Source organism: Aythya fuligula, chromosome 15 (genome assembly GCF_009819795.1).
Source record: "Aythya fuligula isolate bAytFul2 chromosome 15, bAytFul2.pri, whole genome shotgun sequence".
NCBI lineage: Eukaryota > Metazoa > Chordata > Aves > Anseriformes > Anatidae > Aythya > Aythya fuligula.
Window position 1 is genome coordinate 7650927 of NC_045573.1, and position 14082 is coordinate 7665008.

At 45.0% G+C, this 14082-nt stretch overlaps 1 protein-coding gene across 2 annotated transcripts in view; it reads left to right on the top strand.

Moving 5' to 3' along the window:
* RAC1 (Rac family small GTPase 1) overlaps positions 1-14082 on the top strand; it is a 46096-nt gene that overhangs the window by 27597 nt on the left and 4417 nt on the right. Inside the window, exons 1-3 of one of the 2 annotated variants that reach the window (XM_032197540.1) lie at positions 3779-4008; positions 10196-10267; positions 11680-11797. In XM_032197540.1, coding sequence (XP_032053431.1) covers positions 3974-4008; positions 10196-10267; positions 11680-11797 — 225 coding nt within the window. In that variant the 5' untranslated portion in view covers positions 3779-3973. Of the gene's footprint in view, positions 1-3778; positions 4009-10195; positions 10268-11679; positions 11798-14082 lie in introns of those variants that run through there. The other variant, XM_032197539.1, reaches the window with a different exon arrangement.

Here is a 14082-nt window from a genome sequence, read left to right on the forward strand (position 1 = left end):
ATGAGGATAAAATCTTTAAGAACAAAATTTTTGAGACAATTCTTTTAGCTTTTATTGTAAGATGAAAAAGCACTGAGAAACCCTATTTTTCTCCAGTAAGATAAATCTCTCAAGTTGTTTTGGGTGTTTTTGGTGGTGGTGGTATGTTTTGTTTTGTTTTGTTTTCTTCCTTTGTTTTTCTTCTGATTCTAATACAAATATGTAAAGAGACAAGAGTGCAGCATATGCTGAAAGCCTTACTCCACCCTTTAGTAGCATGTGATTCACTTCATGTAAAATTGACTCCTTCAGTCCAACCCCTAATTTCAAGTGGCTGTGAGCTCCGATTACAGCTTTTTGCCCCAAAAACAGTTTTGACGCTACCCATAAACAGTCTTTTACTTTGACTTAGATATTGTAGCATGTTATTTCCTGGAGGCAATTGAACAGAACTGGTGTCTGCAGGAAGTGTCATCTAGGAGCAGTAGTACACATCCATGAATCACTCTTAGGTGTCCTGTTTTTTTCACTGACGTGTTTTCTCGTATGTACCGTGTGTATACTGGTACTTCTTTACTTCTCTGTGCATTTGTTTATGGTTTTATTGGCGAACTAACACGTTAAAGAAGACAGTAATAGTTTGGGATGAAAGATGCTATAAAAGTGCAAATTATTGTTGTCTCTGTAATGCTGATGTTTTGTGTCATGGTGACTAACACTTTCCAGTATTGCATCAGTGTGATTACCCTGCCACTCCCCATCCACAAAGGATAATAATTCTTCTTCAGTGCCAGCACATACACAATACACATATTCAGGCAGTACCCGAAACAATTTTAAATAAGGATTTCCTCTTGATGTCTAAGAAATACTTTCAACAATTGTAATGGATGACAGAAGACAAGGTGATAGGTTATGGAACAATATTAGGACTGATCTAAGCCTCGACTTCATGATTCATAACTTTATCAGAATTATGGAAAAATTTATAATTGGTTATAGCTACTGCCATTCATTCTTTTCTTTTTACATGCTCCTCTGTGTACTACATCTGTAAATATTCTATATACAACTCAGCAAAGCAATCATATCTACCAAGCTAGTATTTTTTTTCTGTTAAGCTGTTTGTTATGAACTTCTCGCTCCCTTGTCCTGTCTTTCATCCTGTTCTTTGGTTCTACGTTTATTTATGTTGTCAGATCGTTTTGGTGTATTCCCTGTGTCCACTTCTCTGATTCTCAGGGGAAAAACATATATGCAAAGTGTTAAACATTAATAGCACTATGTAAGGGACTTTTTTTCTTTTTGAAAACAAATACACTTAATTAGAGTGAAGCAAAAATGATGTAAGAACAAATTGAAGCATATATTAAATATGTTGAAGTTTAATAATAGAATAATTAATGTATCGTGTCATCATATCAAGGAGCATACACACAAGAATTTGTCTTCCAGAGCATGTAAAGAATATTTACCTTAAAAGAGATATCAGTTAGGAATGCAACTGAAAATTTTGAACAATTCCAAAAGGCTCTTTTTTTAGGATATTGGAAGGACTAAAGATATACAAACATGTGGGAAAAACACTGTAGGACTCTATTACTGTCATTATCTATCCAAACTGTAATATTGTTTTCAATGACTAATAGTAAATATTTATCTACATATTTTATAATATTAGCATTTATATATCCAATTACAACTGTAAATTTAAAGCGTGCTTGAAGCATACCCTGTGCTTTGACTTAAGTAGTTTTTGACAATGCTTAAAACAATTGATCCCAAAAGAATCAGATGGAGGAGCACTGAAAAGAACATACATAAAAAGATTGCTTGTCTCACGGCAGGATCATAAAAGCAATTGTTGCTAATGTGAATGTTTTCTCCATTACAGCCTTCATGCCTATCTTTCTGTGCTATTTTGTAATGAGATTGTAAATGTCGCTGTAGTTCCTTTTCATGTAAAAAATTCCAATCATCCATCTGGGTTACACTGAGCAAAAAAGAACCAGGGAAGGAATTGGTAGGTGGTGGGAAAATCAGAAGCAGTTTTACACAGCACTTGAATCTGTCCACATTCTGGATCTCCCCAGGACCCTAACATAAATTAGACAACCTTTACGTCTGCTCTATTTCTGTGCAGTATCTCAAAGGCCTCAAAAGCTGTTGTAGCAGCCAAGAACAGCAGGAGCACTGTGCTACTGCCCACACCTCTCTTCCGCAGCTCCCAGCTGCTGGGTAGGGAATGGTTGCCAGGTCATTGGCAGGAGCAGACTCTTGGCTTTCAGGATATTTAGCTTAAATGACAAGTCATTTTCGCTTCCGTCTGTATGAGGGAACACGGACATACAAGTGTTGCAAAAATAGCCTTTTAGTTTACAGCAGTTGTTATGTTTTCTTCACTAACGTGAAATATCTGAGAATTATCTTTGCTTGAGAAAGAAAAATGGAAGAGATTAAATATCATGGGATGCTCTGTCCATTGATGAGGTTTTGTTGTATGGTATCAAAATCATTTAGAAATGTTCTGAAATTAATAGATTAAACCACTTGAAAACCATCCTTGGTGGTACACTCTATCAATTTCAGTGAACTCATCCACTTGGCACAAGAAGCATGTGCTTTTCCCCATACTTTCTTTGAGGCCTGGACGGATGGCAGTGTGGAGAGAACAGTGGTTGTGTGCATCAGTCCAACCAGAAGCTTCTCTGCCAAGTAGAATAATGGCAAGAACTAACTGTAGAAATGAAAAGGCTCCTGGGATTGTTGGACCTGCTCTGCTTGACTTTCACTTCAATAGTTACTAAAAATAACTGGTTTGCTCAGGGAAAAAAAGGAACCCAAGGCTCTTTGTAGCCTGGCAGTCCTACTATGAGTGGCTCGGGCTGTCCCGTCTCATGAAGCTGACTGTGCACTGATCTGTCTGAAACTTGCCAGCAGAATTAATTAATGTCACAGCGTGTCAGGAGGAGGGAGGGCAGTGCGAGGGTCTGTCGATGAAAGGAATTGCTCTGGCCCTGCGCTGTGCTGGCACGCTGAGCAAGAGGGGCCGGCCTGTGCTGTGTGGCTGTCCGGGGAAGCTGATGTCTACCCACAGCGGCACGCAGGGAGCCCGGTGGGTGTTCCAGTGCCCCGAGTTACATCCACGCGGCGACTGCAAAGCAGATGTCGCTTCACACTGACACATTTCCAGAGATGCCGAGCGCTAACTCGTGCACCAGCCGCAGATGGCTGGGAGGGCCGTGGTGGACGGCCTCAGGAGCGAGGCACGGGCTCACACAGCGGTGTCCGCACCCCGCCGGTTGCCGAGGGGTTGCTCGCGGCCCGTCCCCAGCCGCGGGGCCCGAGGGGCTCACAAAATGGTGGCCACACCCGGCTCCTCGCGCCCCCCACAGCAGCCAGGCTCCTGCCCTGACGGGAGGCCGGCGGGGCCGCGGCGCAGCCTCCCGACGGGCGAGCTGCGCCCTGGCCACGGCGGGACAACGCCCTTCGGCGAGGCTCCGGCCGAGAAAAGAGCCAAACGCCGAGGGACCGCGCTGGGGACACCCGAGGCGGGCGGCGCTGACTGGGCCGGCAGCGCGGCCATTGCGGCCGCTCCCTCCCCGAGCCGAGCGGGGCCGAGCGCTGCCGAACGCGCCCGAAGTCCTCGAGGCGCTGCCGGAAAAACCCGAAGGGCGCCGGTTGAAACCCGAGCGCCTCCGGAGATAGCCGAGTGGCGCCGAAGCGGCGGCGCTGAAGCGGCTGGCCGTGAGGGCGGGGTGCCGAGCGTGGCCCGGGCGGATGTGAGCGGCGCGGCCGCTTCCTGCTCGCCCGCGGCCCGCCCTCCGCACCCCTCCTCTGCGCTGCGCTCCGCTCCGCTCCCCGCCTCGGGTGGTGGCCGCTGCCTCGTCCCCGCTGCCAGCCGCAGGGCGGAGGCGGCCGCGACCCGCTGCCCAGACCGCCGCCCGCCTCTCCCCGCTCGGCAGCAAGGCCCCGCCGCGGCGGCGCAGCCCCGATGCAGGCCATCAAGTGTGTGGTGGTGGGCGACGGGTGAGTCCCGGCACGGCCCTCGGCAGCCCCGGCGGCCGGAGCGAGCCCCGAGGGAAGCGGCGGGGGGAGGCCGGGCCCTGAGGGGAGCCGCGAGGGGGGCGGCGGGGCCCTGAGGTGATCGGAGGGGCCGTTGGGGGGGCGGGAGGGAGGCGCTGAGGGGGGCGGCGGGGCGCTGAGGGGGGCCCTGAGGTGATCGGAGGGGCCCTGAGGGGGCCGGGCCCTGAGGGGGCCCCGAGGGGCGGCGGCGGGCGTGGGCCGCGGCTTCCTGCTGGCGGCGGGGGAGGGGAGCGGGGCGAGGCGGCGGCTGCCGACAGCAAATGGTGGCTGCGGCGCCGGCAGTGCCGGGGCTCCGTCCCCTCCCGTCTCCTCCCCGGGCCCCGGAGCGCGGCGGGAGCCCCGGAGCGGGGGCCGGGGGGTGCCGGGGGCCCGGTGCTGCCGCTGGCACTTGGGGCTCGCTGGGGGGAGCCTTGGGAGGCGCAGCGCGCACCGGGACGCCCCGCCGGTGTCTGGGTGCCTGCGGCTCGGAGCGGTCCCGCAGCCGGGGCTCGCAGTGAGACCGGGCGATCTCAGCACGCCTGGGATGCTCGGGGCTGGGACCGTGCCTCTGGCGGCCCGAGTCGGCTGGTAGGGCTCCCAGCACAGGGTTAGGGTTCCTAGCCCAGGGAGGCTGCTGAAGCAAGGGAAACAGCCAACAGACGGCACGCAGGTCTGTGCTGACTGTTGTGCCTATAGCGTCCTGAGCACGGTGTTACAGACTAGTCAGGAACAACTTGAGGAGGCTTTTTAGAACCAATTTAACTCCCAAGTTTCAGATTTCAATATAACGAATGCCAGAATTGTGGTGGGGAAAGAGTTGGTGTGTTTACCACCGAGTATTCTCTGTGATGCTATCGCCATCAGCTCAGAGGCATTCTCTCTCTTACTGGTCGTCAGAGCTCAGGGGAACATCACGGGCCAGCTGGAAAACAAGACTCGTCTTATGCAGTTTGAGAGTTGTGGTGGCTTTTTTTTTTTTCCCTTGGTAGAAACAAAAATCCCAGTGTAGGCTGAGCATAATTGGTATCACAGCAAACTTCTGTAGATGACAGAGGAGTGTAAGTGTAGTTAAATGGGCTGGCCACTCTGTGTAATTTCATGTGGTGGATTAGTCTTCAAGCTATTTGTGTGTGTTTTAATTTTTGTAAATATACTTGGAATTCCTAAAAGGCATCTAAGTGTGCTAGAAAGATAAAATTACCTAGTATAACAGATTTGTTTCTTCTTCTCCTGCTGTACAAGATTCTGAGCAGTAAGGACATGTGTTCTTCCATGTTCTTCTTGCTTGACAACCATCTTGACAAATGGAGACTTCTCAGAGCAGTGTAATTCAGTGATGCTGGATAGAATGACTCTGGACTGGCCTTTTGGTTGTATTGATTTTAAAAACAACTAATTTGGTTTTTATTGTGTGTGTTTTTTTTTTTTTTTCAATTCAGCTGAACTGTTGTCTATGACGGTGCTGTAAATAAAGGTGATGCATCATGTTTGGGTGGGGAAAAAGTTCCATCTACTTCCTCCTGGATTTGAGAACTCTGTATAGGCAAACTGTACGTTATTCAATAGTTCGTTCAACAAAGCAGCTCTTTTTTGTCTCTGGCTTTATAAATTACTCCTTTTCTAAATACATTTACTGCTGCTTGTATTGGAAATGAAAGTGGTGCAATTAAGTTATTCCCATATATGTGAACAAAATACAGTAGCTTGATTGGTTTTTCTTCCTCCCTAGTTAGCAGAATGTCTCTCAAGATTGCATTTAGATACCGTTGCTCATTTTTGGTAGCTTTTTATTGTCCTCCACTGAGGTTTTTAGGTATTTACTTACTTGTGTTTCTTTGCTGCTTCAAAAGCTCAAGCAGTACAGGTATTATTGAAAATGTGTAATGTTTGGCTTAGATAAGGCTAGAGCTTTAGTGTTTCTGTAAAACAATGCAAGTTAAAGATTTGCTTATGTGATATAAAACTTCAGTACTGTTTTATGTACCTTTTGCAAAGGTCTGCTAGGAACAAAATAAAGCTGTAGAAGTACCTGTGACTTCTTTTTCTTAATCTGTAAATGAGCAGGCTGTTTCTGATATACAGACTGTGTTTGTTCTTCGGGCTCTGTCTGATAATCTGTTTAGAGATCTAATGTGACTGGCAAAATGCTGGAAGGAATGCGAGTTGTGCTATCTCATTTTGCCCTTGCTCTCCTCTTCACTGTGGGGATTGTGTCAGGAAAAATAAATGGCAACTGTTGCTTGCACTTCTTGTAGATGCAGATAAGTAGGAATGTGCAGGACAGATGAAGAGCACTCCACTTGAATAACAACTACAGGAATTGCTGCTGATTGACACTTGAGAGAAAGCACTGGTATAGGTTATTTTTAGCAGCTTTTGTTTTCACTCTAAAAAAGCATCTGTTAAGTGGTATGAAATCTCAAGTGATCTCATGTAAAGCTAGGGGAAGTTCTGCATTTTGGAGAAATGATTACTGGGTGCCAGAGAAATGGTCAGACTTCACGCTCTGCTGTATGTACCTACTGCAGAAATATTGTAAGAGCGGGAGAGGTGAATGGAGAGCCCCTGTTTGAAATTGGGCTCACCTTGAGGCCCTGCCTGCTAGAGCCATGCTGTCGAGAGGAGTGGGGAATAACTGGCTTCTGCTCAAGTGCAGCGTGGTGCTTGGGGAGGGTACTGAACACCTTGCATCTCTCCAGTCCACAGAGAGCACAGTGAGTTGAAGTTTGGAGATTTCCATTGTTGCCATTCTAAAGTTAATGCATAAATAGATGTAAGTTCTGAGCAGCGTACTGGGGAGAGAGTGTCTCAGCAAGCAAAACAGCTTATCTGGAAGAACAGTGGGTAACTCAGCCTACAGCAGAAATGCTGCGCTTCGCACCTGACAGTGAAGTTTGAGTGGAGACCTGGGCTGTGCATCCTGGCAGAGAGAGAAAGAAAGGAGGGAGGCACTCCAGGAGTTCTGCGGGCTGCCACCTGTTTGCAGATGTCAGCGTTTCCGGACTGAAACCAGCAAGTACTGCAGCTGGCCTCCACTGCCATGGCTGCAAGTGGCAACGAAACTCTCACAACTGGTTTTTAGTTGCAGGCAAGAGGGAGACTGTGCACCATCTGTGCAGCCCTGGTGCCTTCAGAGCAGAAGAAATGCTGGTGCAGGTCCTCGGGTGGCATTTCTGGTGTCACCTAATGTCACCTAACATGGCTCCAGGCAGCCCCCGTGCTTTGGGGAAACTTTGCAGAACTGGTCAGTGTGAATGAGGCCTGGGAAGAGAGATGGCTTGTTCTGTTTGCAGGAATGAGTACATGTGTGCTTTTGTAAAGATTGATTCCTGGATGGTGCCAGGAAGCAGCGAGGGATTCACTGCCGTCTTTGTAAGCCTTTTGCTTACTGTTAAGTGGTTAAAATGCCGGATTTCTGTAGGCCGTGCTTTTAATTACAGCCAAATGTTACCAGTTGCATTTGATGTACTGGTGGGAGGACAGAGCTATGATTAAGTAGTTGCTAGAAATTTTGTTACAACTAATACTGGCTTGGTGATATTTTAGGGCCTTAATCTTTATGTACAGGGGTTTATACTTTGCCGAGCAATTGGATTTGGAGTTCCTTAGTGCAGAACCAGACACTTTAAAGGACAGCTGAAAGTACTCAGAGGCTGTTCTCTATTTATAAAGATAGGTGTTGGTGTTCATTTTTAAGACTGGTGACTATAATGATCTGATTCATGGGGCAGTGAGCCAAAAGGCAAGGAAAGCAGGAAACCGAGGATGGAGCAAGCCTGAAACAGGGTTGTTGAACGTGTTTTTTCTTGTTCAAATGACTGATCGGTGCTGCAGATACACACTGCAGACACTTCTAAGCTTGGAATGAAACCTTTCACCACCTCCTCCTTGCACTGTTTTGATTAGCCAGAGCAGACTCACCAGTTTCTGAGCAAGGTGAACAAAGAAGCCTGAGCACAGAGAAAAGTTCTTGCTCTGCTGCTGGAAATGTAAAGTTTCACATCAATTTGTTAGAAGCTTGCATTATCTGTAAGGAGCCTGCTGGTAAATGAAGCATCAGACCAAACAGGTTCCAGAGGCATGAGAACACGTGGCCTCAGAGGTTTCCCTAAGGATCTGCCCTTTGCTCCTTGGTGCTCTGAGGGTTTTCACGTTTGTCCTCCGTGAGCCTGCTTTATGGCACTAGGAGCACAGTCCTGCGATATGCTGTGGCTGCTGAGACAGCCCAGGGAGTGAAACCCACACGGTGTCCCTGTGGGGGAGGGAGCAGCTTGCTGAGGCTCCTGGTGCTGGCCTGTTAGTAATGCTCGCTGGGGCAAGAGATAAGGTGGGATCTCCTCTCTCCTTCTGACGCTGGGTCGCGCTGCTCCCAAACTTCTCCACCACAGTTTCTGTGAGGTAAATCCCTGTCCTGCTTCTGCCAACCAGCAGATCTCAAGCTTGTTGCTTTGGGAAGACGTTCAGAGATTGTATTTACCGAGAGTAGAGAGAAATTGTGGCACTTAACTCTTACAGCTTGGTACGAGAGGATGTGTGCTGACAGCAGGTCGGGCTGTGGAAGGGGCTGGCGTCGCCTTCCCTGGGGGCAGGCAGGGAAAGCAGCACAGACAGGCGGCCACTGGGGGGGGGGGGGGGGGGCACAGAGGGCTGTAGGTGGGATGTTGTGCTAGGGGGCAGCTCAGAAACATTACACCTAAAAAAACGGGTGTGCGGGACAAAATCCTGATGTTTTGCACACTGAAGCAACTCTTCTTTCATTGCTTGAGTGCAGGTGGTGGTGTCATCAGGTGCTGCTGTCGTGTCACTTGTGGGCTGCAGCATGCTTGGGAACTTGTGGTTATGCACCTCAAATTCACTGAGCCTGCCTTACATCACGCGTCACTGGGTAAGGCTGGTTGGGTAATGCTGAGTGCTAAATGAATTTAAGTAATACTTTGAAGATGGTCGTGGGTAAATGAAGTGGCAATCCATACTCTTCCAGACCAAGAGAAGAAATGCCACGGTTCAAATGTGAAATTCAGATGTGAATGCCTCAGATGCTTGCAGCAGCAGAGCTAGTAAGCCCATGACTAAAGCTCATTTCTGTGAGCTGTTTTTTTTCTTCTGCAAAAGCTAAAGGATAAAAAGATATTTTTAGTAGTAGCATTTGGCTCCTGGGAATATTTGTTGTTGTTTTTTAATATTAACTGCAGTTCTGAACTAAAATCTTGCTGAGTTACTTGAGCTTGTGGCAAGTTTAGGAGGCATATGCATTGAACCTAATGCTGATGGCAAGATTCATCTGTAAGGACAGTAAGGTGTCAAAGTTTCTGCTGGCTTGCTTTGAGCACGTGGTTTTAGAGATGCAGTTTGTCTGAGAAGAGTAACTGAGAGGACTGTGAGACAGTTTGGATTCTTTCAGGCATTATTTGCCATCACCTCTGAACTCTCTAAAGCTGTTAAAAGACTGCACTTGAAGTGAGAAGGCAGCAAGGAGCCCATTTTGCAGTTAATTAAAAAAAAAAAAAAAGGTCCAATTTCAAGCATTCTGACCCTTTAATTGTAACTGTAACAAAAGTTTAATTATGTTGTTCATGTAATGTTTGACAGCAGATAAGATGTGAGGAGGAGGGAGGAGAAGGAAGGAGCTTGTTGCCAGAGTTCTGAAAGAAACCTGGAAGAGAACCTTGTCGTGCCCCCAGTTGTTCCAGGCTGTCCAGGACTAGATCTGTGGGGGAAGGTTCGGTGTGCCAGTTCCTCCTTCAGTACTGGATTGTGATTTATCTGTACCTCAGTTAGCGAAGTGTTGGGGTGGTCGTTGAGTGGGTGTGAGGGGACGTTCTGCAATAACCATAAGTATCGTGAGGATTGCTGTTTGTATTTTCTCAAATACACAAAAGTAGTGATACGTTGCAAAATCATACATTTCAAGCTTTTTCAAACTTATGTAAAATAAAACTCAGGATTATCAAAATGGATGTTTATATCAGGTATGATTCCATTACCAGCTACCTGAAGGCCACAGCCTGTTAGGAGTTTCCGTGCATGGTAGTGACTACTGACACTCTACATTGTTCCTTAGACGATTGGATGTAATCGATTTTCTTCCCTAAAAGGAGTATTTCTTACTGAAGATGAATGGTTCTTACATGTGGACTTTTTCTTTTTACAGTGCTGTAGGTAAAACATGCCTACTCATCAGTTACACAACCAATGCATTTCCTGGAGAATATATACCCACCGTGTAAGTACTTACAAAATTCTAAAACCTCATTTATATCCACGTGTGTACGTTAGCTGCCATTCCAGGTTCCTTACTGGAGCCTTTTGAATTGGCTGCAGGCACCCCTTGGTTTCACCTTAAACATTGAGCTGGGCACCTAGGTGTGTTCAAGGAGAAGCACTTTGGACTTTTGCTATTGAGCATGGTCATACCAGGGCTTGTTCACGCTAAATCGGTTCTGCTTCTCTGACCACTAAGCCTCCCTGACTAGGGACTAGTATTTACTAACATTTTATCAGTTTTTATTCTCTTTTTAAAATTTCCATGTTAAGTATTACTCATAATAAGCAGTTTCAAGGCTATAAAACCTTGTAAAACATAGACATAATTGGTTTACGTGACTACAGACAAGATTTTTCTGTTCCCCTCTCTCTTTTTTTTTTTTTTTTTTTTTTGTACTAGTGCCAATCCTGTACTAAGCCACAGCTCTGTAGCTCCTCAGGCATGATTGTGGGGACTCATTTATTTTGCTGCTTCCCATTTTCTTACATGGACAAATTTGTTGGTATCAGTATTAGTGTAGTTCTTTTTTGATGGTGTTTTGGGTGCCAGGGGAGGTGTTTTACAGACAAGCAGCTCCCCTGCCTTTTAGAGATGTCTCTATAAAATACATTTATCTGTCTAACTTGCTCTCTATAAGCACTGATGATTTTTTTCTGGTTAAGTACATTTTAATGAGATTTTCAGATTACTTTAAAACAAAAAGGTCTTGGAAGGGTAACTACTCCTGATGTTATTTTTTTTGTTCTTAAATTCAGATTTTTGCATAATAGTATGTATATATTCTTAGTGAACATAGTTTATCCTTAAAATATCATGAAAACCTTTGCACCTACAGTAGTGATAAAAGCCATGCCTGTCCTGGCTTCTGGTTATTAACTTTGGTATTGCATTAGAGAAGATTTTTGTGGTGGCTTTTGATTAGCAGGGTTAATATTTTTTTTTAATCTTACCTATTGTTGTTGTCTTTAAGGATTCCTCAGTTGTTGCTGATGTAGCTGCTATTCTAAATCTTACAAAATGAGGCGGGCTGTCACTGTTTATTGTCCCACTAAGACTGGGAGATGCTTGTTAAGTGCACCACCTGCTTTGCTCTGTTCGCTGAGACTGACAAGACTTCTGCTGGAAGACCAATGAAAAAGATGACCTGCTCAGACTGGACTAAGTGTTGTGCATATTTATTCCCTCTGCTACTCAATACCAGACTTGGTATTTAAAAAAATGACTTTTTTTCTTGGAGCAGAATGATGCAATAAATAAAAGCTTTATTTTGTAGTCTTCCCAGTTAGGACTCTATAAGAAAAAATCTGTGGGCCCTGTTTTACTGCAACCAAATGCATCTAGCTTTTCACTTTGTTATTTTTTACTTTCAGTTTTGACAACTACTCTGCTAATGTAATGGTTGATGGAAAACCAGTCAATCTGGGCTTGTGGGATACAGCTGGTCAAGAGGACTATGACAGACTACGCCCACTCTCCTACCCGCAAACAGTAAGAACTTCAGTGTCAAACTTTACGAATGCATGGTTTTGTCTAACATACGGATTTCTTTTTTTAAACATTTCATTGTCGCATCTGAAGTTGTATTTATTAGTAACTGTGAATTGTTTCAAGCCACCTTCCTTCGTCCTACGTGCTGTAGCTGTAGTATTAGAATCTCTGATGTGTGTATAGCTGTCCAAATGTTAAAATTTGCATCCTCGGGTATTTGTGTGCTGGTACATGTTGGCTTCTTGTAGTTGCAGCCTCAGAATTAGCTTGAATCCTTGATTTTAAACAAACAAGCAAACAAAAAACCTGGGTGAATAGTCCCATCAACAAGTCCATTGATTTTAAGGTTAGCATGCCTGCCAAAAGCAGAGTTTGTTTTTGTTTTTAGGCATGATGTTTGGCTGCAACCTGACACTGTCACTGCTAAGCACTTGATACTGTTTAGCCTCTGTAAAGAGGTACTGAATGTGAGAGGCGGTTGTGAATGAAGATACTACTGCTATTGACAGAGCCTGGGTTGTGGCTTTCAAATGTACTTAAGCCCATGGCTATTTTATTACTTACTGCAGTTTGTGCTCTAACATCAGTATAAATGTGCTTCTCTCTTCAGGGCTTGCAACTGGTTAAGTCCTGTCTGCACACTGTGCATTTCCTTGTACAAAGCTAATGCTGGAGTAATCTGCTCTTTTCTTTCCAGTGCGACTTCAGCTACAGTTGATCTTTGTAGACCATTTTTTCTCATCTCTTTAAAGTTACTTTTATCTAGTGGAGTTGTCCTTTAAGTAAAGAAGGGTGGTAACTTGCAGATTTTGTTGTCAACTCTTGCTGATATGTTCGGTGCTAATAATGTAAAACAAGGACTAGTTCCAATTATTCTACATCGTAACTGCTCTCTTGAATAATATGAATCTTATTTAATTAACTCTAGTGCTTTTTTTAGTAAATTTGTCTTAATTCATAGTTTTCCTTAATTCACTGCTCACTAACTCTTAAAATTAGGCTTTCTACTCGGTTTCAAGACCCAAGATGTGCATGAACTTGCCAGTTGTAGACAGCTCTAGTAGAAATGCCAGAACTACCTGTCTTCTATTGTAAAGAAGCAACATAAATTTGTTTTTCTCCAATATTTAAACATTTTTAGGATATTAGGAGAACTTCAGGTTTGCTTAAAATCTTAACTAAAAAAAAAAGTATGGTGGAGCAGAAACAATATCCTAAAAGATCACTCAGTGTGCGGCAGCAGAATTGTAGAGGAAAATATTGTTCCTCTCCTGTGCTGAAGGGACAGAGTGCACGTCTGTCTTCAGCCTGCTAAAATAACTGTGGCTTTCTAATAGTCTGTGGAAGAATTCTATATCCATCTAAACACACTTGTTAGAAAGTCTCTTCTGTACAGGCATGTATAACTGACAAAGGTCTGAAATACCTTCCGTTATTCAGATCGTATGTTTTTTACAGCAGAAAATGAAACGAAGATAGGGTGGTAAGTCTTGAACTTCTTGTGATGCAGTCTTTGGATCTTAGACTTATGCAATAAGTAAGCTTCATCATCACTTAAAGGACAAACCCCACAAAATCAATGAATGTTTTGGGGAAAAAAAAAAGGGAGAACAGTGGAACTAAAGAAGCCTGACTTCTGCAGGATCTGTATTCCGCCTCCCCCTTCTTTCATTGTGCTATTTAAAAATCACCCCCGCATGCACGTCTTTCCCTGTACGTGCACATGAGCCATGTTCTGGGTGAGGTAGATGCAGGCACTGCCTTTAGTGGGACCACACATGCATTTCTTGATTAGCCAGGCAGCAGTCCAACAGCTGGTAACTTCACAGTAAGAACTTTGCTGCAGTGGGGGTGTTCATTTGTATCTTTTCTCCTGTATTAATTTTTCTTAAAATATACAGGAATTTCACACTTTCTCCCAGATATATTTGAAGTTTATGAATATTCCTGGGTATCTGTGGGAGGGAAGAGGTTGGGAGAGATTATTGGGATAATCTTGTTTCTTTGAGAGACCAAACGAAAAAGGAAATTAGCTAGGAGGTTGCTTTTTATGTGGGGTTTGCTCTTGCAAGTCTTCTTGGACAATGCAGACAAACATCTACAAGCTTAAGGGGAAGTCTGGTGGCCTGGTTTGTGTGCAGGTAGTTGGTTGTGCTGAGTTACAGGGTGACACATTTTGGAGAAAAAGTCTTGTATTTGTGAGCACAGATCGCTGGTTCAGAGAACATTTTTCTCTTAAATCCATTTTGGGAGTAACTTTATCTCATGCTGTTATTAGGTTGGAG